This window comes from Ostrinia nubilalis, chromosome 28, assembly GCF_963855985.1.
Source record: "Ostrinia nubilalis chromosome 28, ilOstNubi1.1, whole genome shotgun sequence".
Classification (NCBI taxonomy): Eukaryota; Metazoa; Arthropoda; class Insecta; order Lepidoptera; family Crambidae; genus Ostrinia; species Ostrinia nubilalis.
This window is the reverse complement of record NC_087115.1, coordinates 668766-694201: the sequence shown is the minus strand read 5'-3', so window position 1 is coordinate 694201 and position 25436 is coordinate 668766. Positions and strand designations below refer to the sequence as shown.

Genomic DNA, 25436 nt, shown 5'->3' with positions numbered 1-25436 from the left:
CGCTAATTTTTAACGTCTCCAATACAGACGTGCTTCTTCGATTCTGCGATACGGATTTGTCAAAACAGCTGACGTCCGGGCACGTTGAAGATGAAAATTTTTAGCGTAATCGGGGCCCTGGTATAATCCGTGATACATTTGATGTAATTTTTTTTTGCCATTACTAGTGTGGACGTTTGATGTAAACTCACACTAAGCCCTCCGTATTACATATACATACACACTGGACAGGCTGTGTCCATACTTTTAGTTTCATGGACAATCGTATGATCGTATCTGCCTACAGTATAGCCTTGATCACACCTACCTAGTGGTACGGGCGAGACAGTAAGACCGAGAGAGTTGGGTGAGCGAGTCACCTACTCGAGCACTCGGCGTAATGTTCATACACACCAAGTACTCGGCCGAGAGCACTGTCTCGCCCGTTTGCTCGATACGTGTGATCAAGGAAGAAGGCATATGGCCTAGTGCCCTAAAATGGCGAAACTCAAATAGGCACAAAAATATTATGACAGCAGCCAGTCCAGTGTGTATGTATAATAAGCCTTGCCCGCGCTAGTCGAGTAATTTAGTAGAGTAAAGGACGTAGCACACTTATCAATTCGGAAAGGGATCAACAACTAAAATAGTAAGACCCTGGTCTTAACGCGTGCAGCATCGCAGCCGAAGCGTCAAGCCGTGAGTACATAATGTAACTCATTAATAAATGTCGAGTTAAGACCCGTGTCTTACTATTTTAAGTGAAATGGAACGCGAAAGTTTAAAAAGGGATCAACAACGTTCGCCTTTCGCGCGCTGTCAACTGCGAGGCGAGGCGTTTACGTTGCGGTTATGTGTGCGTTGCAGTATGGAGTTTCATACAAAGAATACTGACCGCCTCGAGTTGATACGGTAACGATCTCTTTCCGGGTTGATAAATGTGCTACTTCCTTAACTCACCTTTAGTCCACGAAGACGCGCCCCACCATTCTTCCGCTAATGTTTGTGCTATCGGTACACGCTAAATTATCCATGAGTGCACACGCACACTACAATAATGACGCTCGGATTGCTCGGATCAAACTCCCCGCACCCCGCGTGACTCGACCAAAAACTGGTGGGGCGCGTCTTCGTGGATCGCACGATCTATAACTTTTTATTAATTTGCTGGAATCTCTTAAGGACTTCGATGTACGAGTACAGTCTAGTGCGTGTCGCTTGCTCGTCGTATATTCCCACGATACGACGTCGTATAATTTTATCCAATCTCAAAAATTGCGAAAAATATGGCGCTAATGAGAGCTACAGTTTTGTCCTCAGTCAGTTACGAAGTTACGATGGTTAAAAATAAAGTTTACATTTCAATCTTTAAACACCGTAAAATACGTATCTACTAAGTACATAATAATAAAAATAGGTTCGTTTCAGCCGAATGACGTCCACTGCTGAACAAATTCCTCCCCCAAGGTTTTCACAATGACCGGTCCTGCGCCGCCCGCATCCAGGCACTTCCCGCGACCTTCACCAGATCGTCGGTCCACCTATTGAGGGGCCTGCCCACACTACGTTTTCCGGCCCGTGGTCGCCACTCGAGAACATTTCTGCCCCAGTTTAAATAAAAATTGGTACTTACCTTCGAATTAGATGTTCTTTCATTCCACTTTTTCATGACTCCTCTTTAAAAGTACTAACACAACACATATTTGCACTTTTTAATCATAGGAATTAAAAATATTCACAACAATTCAGAAATAAAACCGCGTAATCCACCCACATTACTAAAAATTAGTTATTATTATTTCGGAGACCAAACACTAGCGCCATATTTGAATTTTAACATCACACTACAGTAGCGCCTCTAGCGGTAAATTCAAAAACAATAGCCTCCCTAAAGTTGTGTATTTCCGGAATTTAATAAGTAATATTTTAATTCAGAATACAAATTGCTGTAGAAAACGTAAATCGGGAATCCTGTAATACTTGCACCACCAGTCGTGATCACAGGCAGACTGGAGCGGTTGGTGACTGTGGTTTAAAATCAGTCTACCCCCATGTTGTTAGGCTACAGTCTCCTAATGCTATATGTGGAGTACGTACGGTAACGTCATTCTCAATTCCGTGTTGATTTCCGTAGTTTTCACACTAAAGGTCATAACACACTTATCAAGCCGGAAAGGGATCAACATCGTATCGCCTCTCGCATCGTAATCGCGAGACGAGGTGTTTACGTTACAGGTGGATAAGTGTGCATTGCAGTACATTGTTTCATGCATAGAATACTGCCTCGAGTTGATACGGTTACGATCCGTTTTCGGGTAGATAGTGTGTAAAATGCTGTTTTATTTTGAATTAAACATTTTATTTTTTTATTATGTACTTTTTTTTGGATCTTTGCATGTAAAAACAAAAACAATTTATGTTTTATATTATTTTCGGGTGTGTAATTTAAATTATTGTGTGTCATTTTTTATTTATGCATAATACATTTTGCTTTTTCTATGAATGCATACAGAAATAAAATATTTTTTGCAATTACATTGTGTTTTTATTATAAAAAAAAACTTAACATTACATCTATTTGGTCCACAAACATAAGAAATCAAGAAAATACATTGATTATAGGCTGATTTTAATCTATTTATTACTTATTTGAAGATTTTATGATCCCTATCCCTGCTAATATTATAAATGCGAAAGAAACTATGTCTGCGACGCTTTCACGCCTAAACCACTGGACCGATTTTGATGAAATAAGGCATAGATATAGTTTGAGTCCTGGGAAAGGACATAGGATAGTTTTTATCCCGGTTTTTGAAACAGGGATAGTTTTTATGTATCAGACAAAATTTTACGCGGACGAAGCCGCGGGCGGAAAGCTAGTTTTTTACTAAAACAAAAATGCAAAAACTAAACTTCTGAACTGGCAAGAATAAGTTGAAATTTTTATTTTATTTATTTGGTCCAAAAATCCATAGTAATCTTCAAGTAAGCTGATTAAAAATTCGCCCATCAACTTTTTACTTAGAACTAAGGTATATTTACAGGTCTCATGCCTTTTTCACCGTCAATCTCTAATTTTTATATATTATCAGAGTAAATACAAATGAGTAGGTTATCTTCATAGAAACGAACCGAGCGCGGCTTGAATGTGAGCGCGCCAATAATACGTATGCCGCGCGCACGCACACACTGACCAAATTCGGCGCAACTCCCCGCCCCGCTAATCCACGCTAAATTTTGTCAGTGTGTGCGTGCGCGCCGCATGCGTATTGGCGCGCTCACATACAAACCGCGCTCAGTGCGTTTCTATGAAGATAACCTACTCATTTGTATTTACTCTGATATTATGGTGGTAATTTTCACAGGGGTCACTTAAAAATTAGAGATGGTGAAAACGGACATAAATGATTTGTAACCCAAGTAACATACAACAAAATTGTTGGTATCAACAGTGGTTTAAACAATACTTACGACTAAGAGGTACGTTTGTCAGATCAATTCACTTTCATCTTCTTTGTGGCCGGTAAGCTTTCCTCTTCCAGCGTCAATTCTTCGAGATCCCTTTTCACCGAGTTTCTTTTTTCAGAGTTAGCATCGATATTCTCTTTGCCTTTAGTTTTCTTCCCTACGCCTTTTCCTTTTGAATTTTTGTTGTAATACTCATCAATCTTGTGGCTGTCTTCACCTGTTAACGGCTCCAATTCGATTGTTTCATCCAGAACATTGTTAGTTGGCCTTTCGGTTTCATCTTCGTCCTCTGATTCTATTACCTTACGTTTAGGTTTTGGCTTCGAACTGCCGGCTGTAACCAAACGCATTACATATAGAATCCATTATTGGCTGTAAGAACTATGAAAATACCTGTTTGTATTAATATTATAAAGAGCTGTGGTTTTCTGAATAATGAAAAATAAATTAGTCAAAGCATTAAATTTATTTTTATAAAAACTTACACGTAATAAAATTTCTTTTTGGTCTTAAAAACTTAAAAGACTTACCAGCAGCTTCGTCACATTCTTCGGTATCGGAATCGTTTTTAGTGCGACTGTTATCTTTGCAAATAAAGAAGTTTGTGATTGGTTTCTGCCACTTTGGAGTCTCTCGGTGGCAGACGGAGTTACCGCCGCCAGAGCCGCTTCGGGAAGCTTTATCACCGCTTCCTGTAGTTATAAGTCATTTTTATGAGACCAAACTTTACATTAAAATTTTAAGCCTGAAAACTAGTTAATTATCGTAATTTTCCTACCAGAACCACCACCGCTGCTAGCCACTGGCGCTACGCTGCATCGAGCCTTGCTGCTTTTCCCAGATGCAACTAAAACGCAAAAAAATTGTTGAAAACATTGTAGTGAGAGGTTAGGTCATGTTTGTGTCAAAAACTCACCTTTAGCACCCACTGAAGCCTTTGTTCGGGCCATGAATGATACAAAATAATTAAAACTAACAGAAACTGTATTTCACGAGCTATTTACTACAATAATTTCAGTTTTCGCAACAAAATAAAAATGATCAAAACATCAGCTGACATTCGCACATATATGTCAGATTTTGGCGCGAAACTATCTTCTTGACTTTTTTTCGCTGTCGACTTGCCATCATATTTGATCGTATTGACATCGTATCTTGATATCAAGTATGATTAAATGTATTAAAGTCAACAAAAATATGATGAGAACATTTAAGATGTAATATTTCACTTTTGTTCTTTTCTTGAGCTTTTTTAGGCTTAGAAAGATATAAACTAACCAAATTGCAAATCAATTGAAATATCGAATAGTCGCGGTGCAGCACTATAGCGTGTCATTCTATCATAAACATTCGCTCATTTATTCACATTCCTCTGTCTGTATTTGTTCATTCATTCATTCATTTTTCGTTGAAAAGTAACCTCTCCGGATATTAATTTTGATGATAAAATTTCTAAAGAACTCGTAATTACCACCGAAATTACCACATTAGTTTGTGATAGTTAATGAAGATCAACAAAAGCTGATACATGGTAAATAGAACAATTGTTTTTATAAACCATTGCTGTGTGTACAAACAACCTAGTAAAATGCATTTAAATTTTTATTCCTGGCATTTAGTTATATTTCCCTTTATAACTGAGCTCGACTATGACTTAACACATCCATTTGGAGACTATGGTAGAGATTTCAAAGGCACAAATGATTTTTAAAAATTGATTTGGTGAAAGTAGGTAAGTCAAACAAAAACATTTTTTGTAGCTACTATGGTTGGTCCCTTTCACCTTTGCATCAAATATTGATACCTTTATCTTAGGGCTAAACACATCAGTAAGGAAAGAGTAGAATTAACAGGTTTATTTAAATTAAAATAGCAATTAGGAGTCATAAAAAAATAATAAGTAAATTATTAAAACATTTGTTATGGATATTTACCACACTGTATTTACATCTTATCTCCTGTCAGATGTACCAGACTGACTCTATTTTAGGTACTTTATAGCTTGGTTGATTTCTTCTACTTTATAACTTGTTAAAATACCAATATTATGTACAGATGATACATAACAAGCTAAATATGTAGTTACTGTGGCATATAATGTTAATTTTTACATACACATTATGTGCTGCAAAAGTGCACAGACTACAACACAAATATTCACAATCAGGTAAATAAATACCACATACTTATAAATAAAAAATTAAAATCATTTATTGTTTCCCACAACCAAAATTCAAAAGTTACAATTAAAATTAAAACTAGAGTAAATACAGTAAACAAAAGGCAATGAGGTTCAGCTCAAGCTGCATCGAGAGCAAGTCCCGGGCTGCGCTGTTTTTCAACTAATTATTTCTTTTTAAATAAACAACTTGAATAAATCGAACTGCCTAAAGCGGGATTATTTATTACTACTAAGTACTGCCTAATTATTAATTTTAGGTCAGTGTAGAAATAATGCTTAGTAAGTAGTTAAGTATAGCAGCCTCAATGTACATAATTGTAGTTTGACACACTTATACAATAGTATAGTCTGCACTTTTTAAATAGATACCTAAGATACAGGCAATATTTTTTAGGTTTAGGTATTAATTAATTACTTTAGTGTTTTAATTTTATTGAAACCGAACTTGTATGTATTTGTGTTAAGTTTTTATGCAGTAACACATTTATCCTTAAGGTCTCTACCCACTACACCAGCGGTTCCCGAATGGTGGTCCGCGGAACCCTGGGGTTCCGTGGAAAGGCCGCAAGGGTTCCGTAAAAATATTATATATTAATATTATCCCACGTTTCGTGACCGTCGTTGTTCGCGCGCACCGACTTGTTTACGCACAAGGGAGGGGCAGGGCGTGCGGGCGGAGTAGTACGGGGGTTCCGCTAGGAAAAGTATAATCAATTAGGGTTCCTTGGCAAAAAAAAATTGGGAAACCCTGCACTACACCATATCATACCATGACCGTGCTAGGAACGTGTCAGGCACGAATAACTGAACTAAGACTTTAGATGTCTGACATTAATTCCAGATGGCAGACGACATAGACATCGAGGAGCACGACATCCTGGACAACCCTCGCATCCAGGGCCTGCTGCAGATCAAGGACGAGCCCATTGACCTTGACGAGGACCAGTATGAAGGTAAAAACTATATCTGTACTTTAATTTTTAATACCAGCTTTAAAAAACTCATAAACTCATTTATTTTTGCAAATAAACTTTTAAAAACCACTTTTACACGTCCCAATATTAACCCTACCACTGCTTCGGGACAATAAATGGGCCAGTGCTGAGAAGAAGCAGCGCAAGAAACTCGGTCACTATTGTCAGCCTCCTTTTCAAGGGTTTACAGTCTTTAAAATATACAAATTATAGTCTTTTGTATCTATTTTTTTACCCGATTGCGCCAGACGGTTATGTTTTATGCAGAACTAGCGACCCGCCCCGGCTTCGCACGGGTGCTAAGTATACCTCTAAAACCTTTCTCTTGAATCCCTCTATCTATTAAAAAGAAACTGCATCAAAATTCGTTGCGAAGTTTAAAATATCTAAGCATACATAGGGACAGACAGCTGAAAACGTTTTTTATACAAGCCAGGCTGCAATCGCACCTGATGTTAAGTGAGATGCATTCTAGGATGGTACATATCTGTCCTGTAAGTGCCTATTCACTCTCGCCTTAAAAAGCCCCGGATTTATAGTATTCGGGAAAGACGTCAACGAAGTTTTGTCAAATCAATATTTTATATACAGGGTGTCCCGAAAAGAGCCTGCTTAAAGAGATGATAGATTAATAAAAATCAGTAAAAGAATCATCATTTCAGATATGAATTTTTTTCGTTTTCTTTAAATCACATTTTTGAGCTTGTCTCTTGTTGCTGTGTGTACAAATGAGCAGATATTTTTCTTACTCGTCTTGACGCTAGACGTTTTAAAAACATTTCGTTCGTTCGTTCGTTCCAGCCGAAAGACGTCCATAGCTGGACAAAGGTCTTCCCCAAGGATTTCCACAAAGACCGGTCCTGCGCCGTTCGCATCCAGGCACCTCCCGCTACCTCTCCAGATCGTCGGTCCACCTAGTGGGAGTGTTTCAAAACATTTGTTTTAATCTAAACCAATAACAATGTTTACAGAATCAGCAGTTTCATACGACAGCTACGATCAATACAAGTACTACACGAATGAAGATCAAGAACAAACTAGCTATAACCAAACAGATAACCCAGAAGAATCAGAAAACCAAGAAAACAATTATAACCTGGACAACCAAGAAGATTTAAACCAGGAATACAACAATTATAACCTGGGCGACCAAGAAGAATTACATAACCAAGACCTGAACAACCAAGAAGATCTACATAACCAAGAGTTAGACAACTTCAGCGTGACAGCAAACCCAGAAGAATCCGAACACCAAGAGGTTTTCGAAGAGTATTATAACGATGAAGAATTAGGCGACCATGAAGAAGAATTGATGAACTGTGAAAGCTTCCAAGAATCTGAAATTGAGGAACCAGAGGCAGAAGAATACATACCAGATCTTTCAGACGAGATATACCATTACAAGAACAAAATCATTCTAGGTACCAAGCCTTGTAAACGACCAATTAGAGACATAAACGGTGCGTATGTGTCTTTAGAAGACTGGAAAGACCGTTTAGAGAATAGTGACTGCTATTGCAAGGAGTGTATGACTCTGTTTGCAACACAAAATGCATTAGACGCCCACAATATGGTCGCTCATTCGTTTTTAGTAGCGTTAGACAGCCCCGAAGGTTCCGAATCTGAAAGCCCCACAGTTGAAGAAAAACCTGAAAACGCCCCCCAATATTGTGAACATTGCAAAACTTATTTCCCTAGTCAAATAGCGCTGATACAGCATCTCTATGATATTCTACCTATGAATACTACGCCTCAACCAACCCCTGTGAAGTACAACGATTGTACAAGTACTAGTCAACGCATAGTGTTCTCGTGTAAGCTATGCAACTCAGCATATTTAGATATAAGATGGTTCAAAGTGCACATGAGAATGGTGCATGATATGACGGAAGAAGGCAACTACGAAAAAATGATTTTTAACGGCGTTTGTAAGATTTGCAAAGGAAGGTTTACGCATTTGAAACGGTTTAACAGTCACGTGCGAATGATGCATATAGAGAGAGACAATTTCGAGCCAAGAGGTTCGTTGTTAAGGGACTTGTTGGAAATTCCGAAGGAAAAAGTGATATCAAGTGATACAGAAGAACCAGAAAAAGACCAAAGGATTCAACACATAGAGTCAAGTTCGGTTAGCACAGTTTCTAAAGTGAGTGACGAAAAAACTCGGTCTAAAGTGAAGTTTAAGTGTATTAAGTGTAGGAGCTTCTTTGCTTCGTTGGGAAGCATAAAACGTCATCAGAGACGTTTTCACCCGGGTGAGACTACGATTAAACGTATAACCTGCAGAAAAGACATCCAAAAGTTACCCAAATTAAAATCGCAAGCTTTAAATCGTAACATAGAAAAACCACAACCACAATTTCCGATAAAAGTGCCGGAAAAGATTAAAATCAACGACAATTTGGTGCCGAAAAGTTGTGTTTTTAACTGCGACAAATGTAACATTAACTTCGTGACGTGTTGGTCCGCGATTTTACACGTTTCCTGCGTTGAACTCACGATGATTTCACGCTACCAATGCGACGTTTGCTGTAAGCAATTCCGTCTAAGAGACATGAAGATTCACCAAAACCAACATAAATACAACGACGCGTTCCGAACATACCCCATCACTGGGAATATGAACTCAAAAATGCTGTTTTGGTGTCAAAAGTGCGCGGTGTATTTCGAAATCAAAAAGATTCAGGCGCACACACCCGTTTGTACGGGCACTTCGTCGTCGGTGCGTTGCAAACTGTGCGATATAGACGTCAGCGATATATTATCGCATATGAGTAATCACAGCAAACATAAAACCAAAGCGGACTTCATTTTTGTAGACGACGTCTTGCCTGATGAAGATTTGACTCCCCAAAAAGTCCCGGAACAAATGAGTCCACAAAAAGAGAAACTTAAAGACCCAGAAAAGCCCACTCAAAAAAGTCTGAAGCGAAAGCAACAAGATTCAGAACATTCGACTCCGACTAAAATTCCGAAGCTAGACAAATACGAATTTATGTATTGCGAGAAATGTCACACCTGCATGAAAACGTCTCGTGGCTTCCATTCCACTGGCGAGTGCAAACGGTACACCAGCAAACGGAATTGCGAATTCTGCGGCCTTTTGTTCTTTGGGGGAATCCCTATGAATTCACATGAGGAATTACATAAACAATCAAACGCGAAATTAAGAGATTTCACATTCGTCAACCTAGAAGATAACAAGCCCATAGTGCCGCATATTCCGGACTATCCCAAATGCGAAGATTGCGAAACGTATTACTTAGCAAACCATCAGTGCGGTAGTTCGAAAACTTGCAAGCATTGCAAGAAAAAGTTCTCCGAATCCGTGCTCAAAGTGCATCTACTCCACCATAAATATTTGAAAGAGGATGCCGAGGTGAACGAATTGATTAAAAGATACGAAACCCTCGCTTCCACTTGGAATATACTTTACTTTTGTAAGTCTTGCCAAGTCGCTACAGATTCATATGACGATGTTGTAGTGCATTGTCAGAACCATTATAACAACATACACGATACGGTAACGTTGAGTTGCGACATTTGTGTCTTGAGGCTGGAAGAAAGTTGTTACAAGCGACACAAGCAGCTTCATTCACCCAAAATAACGCGGGACTCATTCAAAGCTGTGGAATATGACTACAAAAACCTACTCAACGAAGACTGGTTGAAGCTCTTTGGCACGCTATCAGATGCAGAAGTGCACCAGATTGTGTCGCGTAGTATGTATGTGACGCGCTTTGTGAAAATGAGACTCATATTGAATGGACCCCCAGAATTAACTATATATAAATGTGAGACGTGCAAACTGTACGTCGATCCGCACTCCATATACAACCATGCGACAACTTGTGCGCCTGCAGAGAATTTACCACACAGGAAGGCTTTTAGTTGCGAATTCTGCGCCATACCCTTTAGTACGCAGAACGCAAGGGACAACCACGAAAAACTGCATTCGACGCCTAATATCACCGCGAATTCTTTTAGAATAGTCGCATTTAACGATGTAGCAGACAAAGAGTTCAATAAGAAGTTGCAAGTTGACGCAGAAGCTGCGGAATTCCAGCCGAAAACGATTGTTGGCTCCATCAAAATTGGGGTATTCTATCAATGCAACATTTGCATGTGTTGCTCGTCAAATGCCGAGCTCATACTCCGACACAAGTGCTTAACGAGCGAGGAGCTAGTCAAATGCAAGAAGTGCCATTTAGACATACCTGCGGCAGACTTGAAAGACCATAGGAAGTGGCATAAGCGGAATAAGGATGTAACTAAAAGGCAGATCAAAATTGTGGCGATAGATAACAAGTGTTTACTCAGAAGGCCGGTCAAAGATGGCGAAGAAAAGCGACCGGTGTGTAAATTGCATCAGTGCAAAAAGTGCAAAGTGTGCTACTCGTTTTGGGTGCCACACCCTACGTGCCTCCCTCGGAATCAACGATGTCGTATATGCAAATATTTGTTCACCCCCAAAAGCTACGCTTTGCATCGGCTTTGGCACGAAACCTATAAGGACGCGACTAAAAATGACATCGTAGTCGTGCCGTTGTCGCGCAAAACGAGTTCGGAGAGCAAAGAGGAAAGAAAACTATTCTTAAAATCGATAAGCAGATGCAGAAAAGAGCTGGGAGTTCGCCCGCCTCCCGTATCTAAAGCCAAAGTTAAACCTAAACCAATCCCGAAGAAACTAGTGGTATACCAATGTCAATTCTGTAAGCTCTGTTCCACTACGCTAAGCTATGTCAAGAATCACGCCTTTTGCTCCAAAAAATCCTATCGCAGGACTTGCAAGATATGCGATTTGACGTTCTATTTCGTCGGAATAAAGAACCATAAAGCTTGGCACATGGAAAACAAAAAACACAACAGACAGTGCATCAAAGTGGTCCGATTTAAGAACCAAAAGATATTAAAGAGTAAGGATGAGGTCGTGGTGACGAAACAAAAGATATTGAAGAAAGATGAAATGGAATCGACGAAACAAAAGATATTGAAGAAAGATGAAGTGGGATCGACGAACCAAAAAATATTAATAAGCAAAGATAAAATTGAGTCCGCGAATGAGAATATATTAAAGAGAAATGACGACGAGTCGACGAATACAGAAAATAACATTGAGTTCAAAAATCACAAGTATTGGTGTAAAAAATGCGGTTCTAGTTCAAAAGCTACGATCTTTTTAAATAAACACAAGTGTGCAACGGGCAGAGAGCCTGAATTCGTTTACTATAGATGCGAGAACTGTGAGGTGTGTGTCACTTCCAATCGGCATGACATCTGCACTCCTGTTCAGCATATCAGGTCGTGCGCGAAATGCAAGCTCAAATTCTCAGTCCACAACCTATTTGACCATATGAAGAAGCACGATAGACACAAAACCATGACCCGAGGGAAAATCACTGTCATACCAATATCGAAATCCAAGAATTCGGAAAATTCTGCCGAAGGGAGTAACAAATCTGTGGAGAAAGTGTCCACCGTATACAAATGCTCGTGCGGTTTACACTTTATATCCCAGAAGACTATAGAAAAACACTTCACCGTGTGTTCTCCGGATCATGATATACCTGCAGACAATTGTAGCAAATGTGGTCTTCTTTTCCCCACAATACATCTGGTTAGTCACCTTTGCAACCACCACAGCTATGGGAAAGGCACCATTGAGGTTAAAACTATACCTACCGTTACATTCTATAGATGCGGTTCGTGCAAGTGCTTGTTTATGAATGAATCTCGCGTCTTGAAGCATAATAAATGCTGTGATCCAAACAATATTAAAGGGACTCTATGCGACGAATGCGATTTGGAGTTCCACGCGTCTGAAATCAAAAATCACAGGGAGTCGCACAAAACATCGTCCGATTTGAGCAAGCCCTGTCGTATTGTGACTATCAACGATACCAAACTTGATGTGAGCGAGCAAATGGACGAATCTGTAGCTAGAGACGCGGAATATTCTGAATCGGATGCCAATTTGACAACTGACGATCCAGTGATAGCTGACCAATTAGTTGATGACGACAAGAATGTTTACAGGTGTGGTCTTTGCGCCACTCATTTCTTGAAACGTAACTCGGTGGAGAAGCATATCCAGCTAAAAGCTTGCAAACCAGAACGCGCAGTGCCCTGTTCGCACTGCGGTTTACAATTTATGCCGCAATCTCTATTCAAACACGTTAAATTACATCACGAAGTTCAGAAATTGACTATTGAAGATTTAGCTCTATATGAATATAATAACGATTCTGAGAGACGATTCAATCGGGTATCCAGTAAAACATTCGCCCCCAAAATTCGAGAAGTAGTGATAGATCTTTACAAGTGTCACGTATGCGGGATACATTTCATGAAAGCAATGAGCTTGAAAAATCATTTAGCGGCTCTCAATCATGACATCAAAAAGTACACATGCACGTTCTGTGATTTGCCTTTCAACCACAGCTCGCTTATGTTACACAAAGAAAAGCATCATAATAGAATGATTGCTAACGTTAAATGTATAGCAAACATCATAAATGATAACGATGAATTTAGCGAATCAGTGCAAAACGATTCCGAACCTGACGAAACGGAAAACGGACTTGAAAAACAAGAAGAAATTCAACCTCAGGAATCCAATGCGTCTGAGAATGACCGAACGAAAGAAATAATTTATTACAACTGCAAAAAATGCGACGTCATTTTTCTAAGCTTAAGAAGATTGGATATGCATTTTGAGGATGAACACAGATGCGTTAGCCTTAAAGAAACTTGCAAAGTTTGCGGTTTGACGATCACCAGAAACTCTATGGGAAACCATAAAGAGCACCACGTTGGTAGAACGTCAGGTGTTTTTTTGATACAAGACATTGACGACGAATCTGATAGTGTTAACAAGTTGTACAAATGCTTGGAATGTGGTTACCACTTCCTGAATTCGAGGACCGGAGTGGCGCATATGGTGAGAGGAGTCCATGGAGCGAGACCGATGGCTTGCCCCGATTGTGGGTTGACTTTCTCCCACGTAGGCCTGAAAATGCATCAACGCGTTCACCATAGGACCCACTCGCTGCGTCTAGAAGATTTCGTGATAGATACTAGTATTGGGAAGTATAGGAGGCATGAGTTTGGGTTTAATGATGATTTACCGCAAAGTAGCTCGGAGAAGAAAATTAAAACTGACGATCCAGAGGATACAGAAGAACAACAGAATGCAAAAACTACTGCGAGTTCCACAAAACTTTACAAATGCGGGGCATGCAACGTTTACTTCCTTACCCAAGCCACTTGCTACAAACACATCATTAAGCACACGCCAATGGACCCCAAAGAATACATAGAATGCAAATTATGCAGTTTCCAATTTAGGATCGTATCTCTGAACACTCATATCCGAAAACACCATAAGACAGATTTTGAGTTTGACAAAGTTTTGATAGAGGAATACCGACCTAAGACGGAGGAGGACAAGGTGCCGAAGATTGATATCTATTACGCTAAAGACAAGGTCCAGTCTCGCTTGATAAGCACGACTACAGACGATGCCGTGGTTGATTCTGCTGAAGTATCTCAAAGTCATGCGATAGAATTGAGTGACGATTCGAGGGACACTGTAATAATAAGTGATACTAATAATAAAGAAACTAAAACGGAATTAGATAGTGATAATAAAAATGTGATGGTCAATATACCTTCTTTGGCTGACGTGAAGGAATCTATTGCTGATTTCAAAGAATCTTTCGCTGAAGTGAAAGAAGAAAATGACAGTACTGATGTTGTTAGATTACAAACAAATGAAGGCGTCCGGAATTCGAATGAAGGCGCTCGGAAATCAAATGAAGGCGGTCGGAAATCAAATGAAGGCGCCCGAAAATCAAATGAAGGCGTCCGAAAATCAAATGAAGGCGCAGGGAATGTAAATGAAAAGAACGATTCGACTGAAAATGGATACTCGTGTGCGTATTGTCCTGAAAAATTTGTTAGTAGACGAGCGAAAGACTTCCATGAGGATTTAGACCATTTGGACGCGTTGAAAGACTGTCCTATTTGTAAAAAGAGCTATCCAGCGTCCATTTTAAACGAACTTCATTTACAAATAACCTGTGGAATGTTCACCTGCTGTGTTTGCGGGGAGAAGTATAATAATGATATGTTACCGCACCATTCTCACGCATAATTATTATTTAATTTTAAGTTTAAAGCGTCAAAAATGTGCTTTACTTGTTTCTTGAGGCAGAACGAAAGGAACTTTCGGTTAACGTAAATGCGGGTTACTTTCGCCATAGAGGGAAACTTACTCAACAATAAGTATTGAAAAGCAGACTACTTACAATCCGATCGAGCAACTGCGCACCACGCTGGAATGCGATTCCCTCGCACTCATCCGCACACCGCGTTTGCCCCGTCCGTACCAGAGCGGCGATGTGACGTCACAGCTGCCTGGTGCGCAGTAAACTCGACCGGGTTGTATCTTGCATTTTCTTAAGGATGAATTTAGGGTGGAAAATATATTGCCATTGACCTATTTTAGGGTTCTTTTGACAGCTGTCAGTGTGTGAAGCTAGATGACAGTCAAATTGTACGGAAAGCACGCGTCTGACTTATGTGGGCTCTATGGCATTTTGTGCATAATATTATGTGCTTTACTTAATTCCTGACTTACAGTAGTGGGCGCCATCTTGAGATAAATAAGTACCTAAAGGTTCGGCCAAACCAACGCGTTCAGTTTGCGTCCGCGTTCGCGTTTCAGACGCATACCATAGAAAAAAATCCGCCATTTTAAAATCAGAAACGTCAAAGTGACAAGCGCGATCTGATCTGACGCCGCGGCCAATGACAGGACGCGTCAAAGTGAACACGTTGATACCGTCTGATCGCCATCGCGAACGCATCTGAACGCTTTGGTTTGGCCGAAGCTTAACTTAGCAGCAACTAAAACAAATTAGAACTGGTGAACTCACGTTTTAGTGTATGTCAACCTACATTAAGTAACTGTCAACTTACATTTAGTAACTGTCAACCTACATTAAATAACTGTCATCTTACGTTTAGTAACTGTCAACTTATAATAAGTAACCGTATATTTATATTAAGTAACTGTCAACATTCGTTTAGTAACTGTCTACTTACGTTTAGTAACTGTCTACTTACATTGTTTGTTTAGTAACTGTCGACTTATTATAAGTAACCGTCTACTTACATTTAGTAACTGTCAACTTAAATTTTGTAACTGTCAACTGTAATAAATGGCATTTACCCAAAGTATTAGCCATATAATTAAATAGTCATTTACTTCATGGTTTATTTAAAGTGAAAATCTCTAAAAACCTGCTCACTACGAAGTAAGAAAGGGACCTTTTTTATTATAATTATAAGTTAATTTATTAAGTTATTAATAAGTGTGTTGAATTTAAACAACAACTATGTTGTTAGTTTTTATCCACATTGTCTTCGATGTTGCCAGTAATGTTGTCGAATTTAGTATGTAAATGTTGCCATACATGGCATTATTTATTAAGTTTTATTGTCACAAAATTTGTAAAAAAAAACTGAATGCAAATAGAATTAAAGATATGCCTGTTAATTGTCATAAAAATAAATATGATATTGAAATTAACAAAAACTGTTTTAAAAGAAGTAAGTTTAAAATTCAAAATGTATCAATTTTCAGTTTGATACACAACGCCTGTGTTCACAAACGATGCTTGCTTAGCAAAAGCAAATCGAACGCACAGCGTTGAATAGAGCTCTGTGATTGGTTCGTGTGTCACCCTGTGCGTCCACGCGCACTGTGAGACATAGTAACAGAGTAAATACAAATGAGTAGGTTATCTTCATAGAAACGCACCGAGCGCGGTTTGTATGTAAGCGCGCCAATACGTATGCGGCGCGCACGCACACACTGACAAAATTTAGCGGGGATTAGCCGAATTTTGTCAGTGTGTGCGTGCGCGCCGCATACGTATTGGCGCGCTCACATACAAACCGCGCTCGGTGCGTTTCTATGAAGATAACCTACTCATTTGTATTTAGTCTGTTTGTATTTACTCTGATGGCAATGTTTGTGAATACGGTCGTAAGATACTTTCTACCTTTAAATGATGATTACACACATTTTCAAATTAAAATTGTATAATTGTTGTTGAGAAAAACAGTCTTATGAGATTAATATAATAGTAGGTACGGTGAGCGTCAAATAGTTCGCGACACGTCTTTGTTACAATGTTTTCGCGAATGAAAGATCCGCTAGATGGCGGGACGTGGATGTGGGGTCTGACTGCTGCGTGATTGGTGGATTTTGACCTTCGGTTTGTCATGTTTTGTTTTTGTTCCCCAGTCGATGAAGCACCTGATGCCATGCCCTGAGTGCCCAAGCAACTGCACTCAGGAGGATTTGATGAGTGCTACTGACAACGCCACTCTTATGGCGGAGTTTTGGGCTGACACTGTGTAGGTTTGTTGTCGACATGAAAAAAAGAAGAAGGTGGATTTTGACATATCTGTCAATGTCATGTCAAAAATAACCAATAATGCAGCATTTGGACCTCGCGTCTACATATTGCCATCTGGCGGATTTTTCATTCGCGAAAACCCTAATTAGAATAGGTTGTGTTGTCAACTTTCTGACGCTGACTTTACTTTATTCCTATTATTATTATGTAGGGTTAGATAAAAAGTTTAGTATATGAGAGCATTTAAAAATACCCTAATAATTCATGAAAAGTGATTTTGTAAAACGAAATGTACATAGTATTTTTGTATCGATGTAAAATATTATTAAGTTTGTTAGATATATGGACTGGCAACACTGATTTGCAACCAAAGCTACCTGTCTCTTTCACACCACTCAAAAATTATCTAGCTCTCTTTCTCTATCTATAGAGACACTTCTTTTCAGTTTTATAATATCTACCGTTAATTACCTAAAAATATTAGTTGAGGATGCAAAAATGGTTGATTATTTGTAAAGTCCGGTCGCTGAGCGAATAGAATTTCGTCCAATGACCCCAAGCTACCCATCCTATCGCTCGCGTGTAATGATATTGCTGTCGCGCTCGCACACTCACTGCAGCCGCCCGTTGCACAGTCGCGACAGCAATATAATTACGTGCGCGCGATAAGGATGGATAGCTTGGGGTCATTGGACGAAATTCTATCTGCTCGACGACCGGACTTTAGTGAATATAGTCGCGTCTTTTAGCATAGAACGCATATATCTACCTCTTTCACTACAACTCGATCAAGCTAACTGCGCATCTCGCTGAGTGCGACTCCCTCGAGCGTCGATGTGACGTCACGGCAGCCAGGTACGCACTTAACTCGACAGGGGTGTACAAAAATATTTTGTAGTTTCTAAATTCAATGCTAAAAGTTGCGACTTGCGACTAACCTAGTTTTCGTGACTGTAAATTTAGTTGATCGAAACACCTACCGATACAAGATGTATTTAAGATATTAATAAATGATTTTTTTACAAAACTATTGTACTGTTTTCTTTCTGTTTGGAAAAAGTAGCACTTACAGGTAGTGCTTAAAAGTCAGTGCTTGAGGTATGGTAGCGGGAGGTGTTTTTGGGATGTCAAACGTCAGCGAGACTTCAAAAATGTGCTTCAGATTTTTGTATGTTCTCTCACGTCAAAATCCGTCCCTCCCGTGCCGCTCCCATACCTCAAACACTGACTGAGTTAAAATTACAAACCAGGCCAAAAAAAGCCAGGCCACTGAAAAGTACATAACCTAAACGCAAAAATTGCCGTTTCATAAAATTTACATGTCTGGACCGCCCACTGGCGCCATCAGCGAAAAACTTGAAACCCCATTTGTAATTTTGCATTATCCCTCATACTTTATAACACAGCCAACAAGGTGGACAGACGACCTCAAAAAGGTAGCAGTTGGATGCAGCAGCTACCAATCTGGAAATCTAGGGAAGGCCTATATTCAGCAGTGGATGTCCTGTGGCTGAAATGATGATGATGATGAAAACCAACAAGACCTGACGATTGACGTCAATCAAAACAATCAGTCCAAGGTTCACGCCCTAGCAATGTTTGTACATAATAACAAAAGAGCATCAGTGAAAAAGATTGATTTGCATAGGTTTTGAACATAAAGGAATAATATTATTATTTGCACACGTTGCACCAATAAAAAGTACAATTGAGTAAATAACTACTATAATACATAATATAGGTAAATTGTCTATTAAACTAACCTGCCTATTTATAAATTCCAATTATTACATACTAAGGGTTTTTTAATTTACATCTAACTAGTTAAGTAGGTATACTGAGTGATATTATAAATGCGAAAGTAACTCTGTCTGTTTGGCATAGAGATAGTTTTTATCCCGGTTTTTGAAACAGGGACGTGCGGCGATAAAGTTTTTCTGTGACAGACAAAATTCCACGCGGGTGAAGCTGCGGGCGGAAAACTAACTAAGTACCTATTCGATAATAAGGTAAAAAAAAAGGTAATGAATAACAGTGTGCGTCAGAATGGACGGTCACCACACTCACCACTACCCATATTTTACATCGAAACAAATATTGAAAGTTGCTACCCAGTTGCTACTAATTGCTACTAATCGTTAGATAGTTGCTACCCTCGATTTAAAGAAAATAATCTACTTTCTTAGGTGACGCGCCATCCTACACTCTTATAATTCCAAGTTACTTTACGTACAGACCTACTACTTAATAATAGTTAGAAGGAAATTAGTGTTACATTATTGCCCTGCAGTATGACGCATCAAAAATATTAATAAAATAAAACTAATTATTAATGTCAAATGTTATATTTAACTATATTATATTTTTACAGCTTTGATAAACTACAATAATAATTAATAATAACATGCAGTACCATTATAGCAGTAACATGCAACGATTATAATAGCAGCTTTCTGATTTCTCGTAACAAAGCACCCAGCTGTTTAGCCGAGAGCATTCTTAAGTACCACCCCCAACCCCGACAGAAGGCCAGAAGGTATCGCCCCGGGCGCGCCACCACCGCCCCCTCCGGTGCCCCCGCTGCCCCCGTTCCCTCCACCACCCCCGCCGCCTCCGCCGCTTCCATTGCATTTGCCCTTCTTGTCGCATTTGCCACCGTTGTTGCCATTATTGCCGCCGTTATTGCAGTTACCACCGTTGTTTCCGCCGTTATTTCCTCCGTTATTTCCTCCATTGTTTCCGCCATTGTTCCCTCCGTTGTTTCCGCCATTGTTTCCCCCGTTATTTCCGTTGTTCCCACCGTTATTGCCTCCATTGTTGCCCCCGTTGTTACCTCCGTTATTTCCTCCATTGTTACCTCCATTATTTCCATTATTGCCTCCGTTGTTACCGCCATTATTGCCACAGTTACCACCATTATCGCCACCATTGTTCCCACCGCCGTTATTCCCACCTCCATTATTACCTCCGTTGTTTCCGCCTCCGTTATTCCCACCACCGTTGTTTCCTCCGTTATTACCCCCATTGTTTCCTCCGTTATTCCCTCCTCCGTTGTTTCCACCTCCATTATTCCCTCCTCCATTATTCCCTCCTCCGTTATTGCCACCGTTGTCCCCACCTCCGTTATTTCCTCCGTTATTCCCCCCTCCATTGTTGCAGTCATTGCAGTCATCGTCGTCATCGTCACATGTTGGCTTCGAGAAGCTGGTGCTTATCTACAACGAGAGAAAAGGACTTAGCTGTGGTTGAAATATTGTTTAATTTCTTATTCTTTATTAAATGTTAGAAGTAGGTAAAAGTAGAAGTAAAGAAGTAGGCCTTTTACCGTAAAAAGCCCTTTTGAGACTATAAAAAGCACACGCCCCAAATTACAACGGTCAATTGTCATACTTTTTGGAGAAAAGCCGGTGACGTCAGTTTTTTTCGAGTCAATTGACTGTCTATTTACCAATATAAATGTAACTGAATATTTTTTTATTTTATAATTTATGCAAAACTAGCTTAAAAACAAAAAAAAATCATGAAAAACTGATTAAAGTTTTTATCAGCTGTTAAAACTGAACGCTCTCTTAAATATTTAACGCGAAGAGTAAATTACAAAAAACAATCCAAATAAAACTTACCAAACACAGCAGTAAAAGTATTAGCAATTTATTTTTGGCCATTTTTTCTTGTCTCAAGAAAAGTAGTACCAGTTGATAAAAGTAATAAAACTGAATGAATATCCGTTATTTATATCCATTTATATACGCGACCTAGGTCTATGACATAGTGCAGTTATTATTCATTAAAACAATAGCTATACAATTTTTCAGATTACCTATTTACTCAAATGATCATACTTTTATGTTTTAAATAAAACAAAACAGTGTTTATTTACTTATTTATTGACAAAGATCTATCAACAAGTGTTGATTCTTTAGTCATAAAAATAAGATTAGCAATATGGAATTAACACTTAACTCTACGAAAATAAAGCATGTGTAAACTTACTTATAAAACACTTTATTTTAGAGGAGTCTTGCGGTCCATCTTCAGCTTGCTAATTTGTCTGGCTATGTCAGCGACTTTAGTTCGTTAGGATCTCCTCATTTCTGATTCGATCTCGTAAAGAAACGCTGAGCATAGCCCTTTCCGTAGCACGCTGTGCAATTTTGAGCTTCTGTGTAATAAGGCCTATAGTGAGGTTCCGAGCCATAAGTCAACACTGGCAACACACATTGGTTGTAGACTTTCGTCTTTAGGTACTGGGGTATTTTGGATGAAAAATGTGGTACAGAAGATGGATACCTACAGATAATGTTTCAGGTCTCACAATTAGTCATTTCGGACATGCAATGTAGCTGGAACTGTGACCCTTGTACCTGTAAATAAGGGATCTGTCGTCTTGTACCCATAGGTAAGACAGTCAATAAGTACAAGTTTAGCTTAGTTTGGGACTAGATGGCGCTTTATAAAATATCTGTTTACGTTTTTTCACTACACAAAAGGGCTTTCACACCAAGAATTTCTTTGCAGGGTCGATGTGATTTACCCATCATTGTCTATGAATATCCAATTGTATAGCTAAGTTTGACGCAAATGCGAACAATATAACTAAATCGGCTTATTATAAAGCAAAACACAATATTTGTAAACAAAGAAACATATTGTGCTTCTATAAAAACAGAGTGTACAAGTGGCCGCTTATTATTTATTAAATTAAATAAATAAAATATCAAAGACTTATTACTGCTATTTAAAGGAACAACGTTTGAATATCAATCAATTAGCTTCCTTCCTTCATATTTAAAACTAGTTTTATTGAAAAAAAAAACAAAATGAAAAATAATACAAAAATAATTTTATTCGTTGTCGGTTTGGTAAGTAGGCCTACCTACTTAATTCTTTATTTTATTTATTTTATTTTATTTTTCTTTATTCAGAAAACCACAGCTCTTTAGAAATAGTATTAGAAAGGTTTATTTCGGACTAAACGCATTATCCGGATTGTGATTATTTTTTTCACAGATAAGCTCCTGCCTGGCATCGCCTGATCCCGGCTGCCCCGGTGGCAGTCCCAGCGGCTGCCCCGGCAGCTGTCCCGGCGGCAGTCCCGGTGGCAGTCCCGGCGGTAGTCCCGGGGGCAGTCCCGGGACACCCGGGACTCCCGCCAGTCCCGCCGGTGGAACAGCCATACCAACTGGTCTGTTGAGCGGATTAACTGCTGTGCTGCAGAATGTACTCTAAGAACAGAGATGTACTTATCTTTTTTTTTAAATATTGTTATTGTTTTAATTAAAGAAGCTACGATAGCCGAACGGTGAAGGGCTCGGACTGGCCGACTCGTGATCCGGGGAACGCTCGTGGTGTGAGCTCGTGATACAAGCATATTTTCACTGCAGACCCACGATACGACGATACCCCTGACGATACCCCTCCTGGTGGTATCGTGGGTTCGTGGGTCTCGTTAAATAAATACACTTCAGTCAGACCCACGATACCCCTGGGAGTAAAGTTGACAAACAAGGACACAAAAAGTGTTGTGGAATACCTCTATGAATTTTAAATTGATTTCATTGAACATGTAATAAAATTTATATCGTTAAAAATAAAAATAAAATAACAACAATTCATACAATTCATTATGTTTACCCAAAATTGTGCAAATAAATATTTGAATTTGAATTTTGAATACCTACGTACCCGTTTATTGAATAATAAGTATCAGATAAAGTACCAGGGCAACATAACAATAAAGGAGCTATTTTGTGATACATATTTATTTCTCGGGTCAACCAAGAAGAATTTGATAATAGCTCCTATAAGGGTGTTACCCTGCCTGGTTCCTTTTTCTTCTTCTTTTTTGATGATGTTGGCAATACACGTCGAGGTCGACTTGATTTGTGCCATTTTCAAGTATTTATGTGATACGAGTTACAAAATGAGATCAAGTAATGATAATAATGAAGGATGATACCCCTTCCCACCTTTTAAGTCTCAGTAAAGTTGTGGTGCTTTACTGAGACCTCCCATGGACAACTTGAGAGAACCAGAAGAATCACGATGCACTGTTTTGCTTCACTTGCCCACACTCATGCACGTTCACGAACACTTAATGGTTAATTATCCACCATTACCCAAACACGAATTTGAGGAAATAAAACAAAACCGCTAACATGACGCTTCAGATTCCCGCCAAGAAGTCTGGTACCTTTTATTCACCGTAGTAAATTCCTTTTTTCCCCACTGCTCAACTGCGCAACTGTTCAACTGGTTATATGTTATATTTCCCATACAAACTGCTCTACTGGAGAAGTTTTGTAATGTTGAAAAAAACTTTATTTTGACTTCATAAAATTAAAATATAGCCTAAAATTAATATTATGTGAATAAAAAAAATATTTGATAAGATCTCTTTTTTTTCCCAAGGGCAAACTACTCTGGTAGATGAAATTACCTTTTTAGGGTTCCGTAGTCCTGACAAGGAACCCTTATAGTTTCGATATGTCTGGCTGTCTGTCTGTCCGAGGTTTTGCTTAGAAACTACTGGCACTAGAGAGCTGTAATTTTGTAGAGGTATGTATATTAATCACGCCCACAAAACGGTAGAATAAAATTTTGAAAAAAAAATTTTTTAGGATAGCTCCCCTACATGTATAGTGGGGATGATTTTTTTTCATCTTCTACCCCATCGTGTGGGGTATCGTTGGATAGGCCTTTTAAAATGGTTTAAGGGTTTCTAAGACTATTTTTCGATTTAGGGACCTGTTTGCAAATTATTAAAGTTTAAAGTGCCAATTTTAGTTCGAGTAGGGCGTCCCCCCCCCCCCCTCTAAAAACTAAACTGTTGGCTTGAAAAACCTGGAATAATTCGTAATAATACTGCTTTTCATGAACTTTCAAGGAAAACTATAGCGGTTAAGATAGTCATGTATTATAAATTTTTTAACCAAAAAAATTCCTTAGAAGAAAATATGAAAAGTGAATTTAGATGAAGTAATTGCTTGCTTCTGAAATATATTGTTGTAACGACGGACAACTTTTGTCCTGATAAAAGTACCATGTTATTTGATGTGATAAAAATTGGCCATGTGCGTGTCGTGCCACGCGCAGTGTAGGGTAGATGTACAGTATAGAGTTACTTTATTGCATTTCACAGTGTAGATACATGAGTAATACGGTTATTACTCTTAAACTACTCGATTTATCTTTTTTAGTTTTCCTTAAAAGTTCATAAAAAGCACTATTATCATATTTTTTTTCCAGATTTTTCAAGCCTACAGTTTAGTTTTTAAAAGGGGGAGGGGGGCGTAGGAGAGCGTAAAAAAATTTTTTTTTTCAATTTTTTTTTCTACATACATTTAATTCCACAAAATTACAGCTCTCTAGTCCCAATAGTTTCCAAGCAAAACCTCGGACGGACAGACAGACAGACCGACATGACGAAACTATAAGGCGACGACTTGTCATGACGACGCAACTCTAAAAAAATTATGTTGATCTTTGGAGATGTATGAAGCACATTACACCGATTTGGTATCGGCCGATTCTTCATACTTTAGAATCGGGCATTCGGGTCCAATTATTGGCCAACTAAAAGTCGGTGGTCTGCGTCTAGGCTAAGTAGATTCATAATTGGAACATAACATGAAGAGGTTTGAAACAAAAAATCGTTAAAACAATTTTATTTGGTACGTTTAATTATTGCTAAAGTCTGGTCGCCGAGCACGAGCGATAAGGATGGGTACCTAGCTTAGGGTCATTGGACAAAATTATACGTGCTCACAGACAGGGTTTTTAAGTAGATTCATTGTTGGAACATAATGAAGAGGTTTGAAACAAAAAATCGTTAAAACAATTTTATTTGGTACGTTTAATTATTGCTAGAGTACCTATAATTTAATTTCAAAGATACAAATTAAGGATCTCTGTCTTGCAATTATTAGAGTACTTCCTGAAGAACAGCAGCTAATCCGCTTAAAAGACCAGATGGTATCCCGGGTGTGCTGGGACTGCTGAGTACCCCGGGTTCGGCGGGACCGGGGAGAGGCCCGTATGGGCCGTCAGTGCCGCGAGTCCCGGGTGGGCCGGGACTGCCGGGACCGCCAGGTGTGTCGGCGGTCTCGGATGTGGCGGGGGCCCCGGGTGTGCCGGGAGTTCCGGGAGTTTGGGGTATGGGAACAGGCGCAACGAAGCAGAAGCTCATCTGAAAAAAAGAAGAATAAAATCAAAAAATCAAAATCAAAAATATTTAGGTTCAGTTTAGACCACAAGTGGCACTTATGAATGTCAAAATATAGAAAACTAGCTTTCCGCCCCCGGCTTCGCCCGCGTGGAATTTGGTCTGTCACAGAAAAACTTTATCGCGCGTGTCCCTGTTTCAAAAACCGGGATAAAAACTATCCTATGTCCTTTCCCGAG

The 25436-nt window shown here is 39.2% G+C and overlaps 2 protein-coding genes across 2 annotated transcripts; one reads left to right on the top strand and one right to left on the bottom strand.

Moving 5' to 3' along the window:
• Positions 1–2946: 2946 nt before the first annotated feature.
• Positions 2947–4512, bottom strand: LOC135085532 (PCNA-associated factor-like). The gene is made up of 4 exons (XM_063980312.1): positions 4364–4512; positions 4226–4294; positions 3978–4139; positions 2947–3781 (listed from the first exon to the last, which is right to left on the bottom strand). Exons 1-4 carry the CDS (start codon positions 4395–4397, stop codon positions 3474–3476), a joined length of 573 nt encoding a protein of 190 aa, XP_063836382.1. The 5' UTR covers positions 4398–4512; the 3' UTR covers positions 2947–3473.
• A 329-nt stretch (positions 4513–4841) lies between these two features.
• LOC135085516 (uncharacterized) lies at positions 4842–18063 on the top strand. The gene is made up of 3 exons (XM_063980302.1): positions 4842–4978; positions 6471–6582; positions 7575–18063. The coding sequence occupies exons 1-3, from the start codon at positions 4976–4978 to the stop codon at positions 14756–14758; spliced, it is 7299 nt and encodes a 2432-aa protein (XP_063836372.1). The 5' UTR covers positions 4842–4975; the 3' UTR covers positions 14759–18063.
• The last annotated feature ends 7373 nt before the right edge of the window (positions 18064–25436 follow it).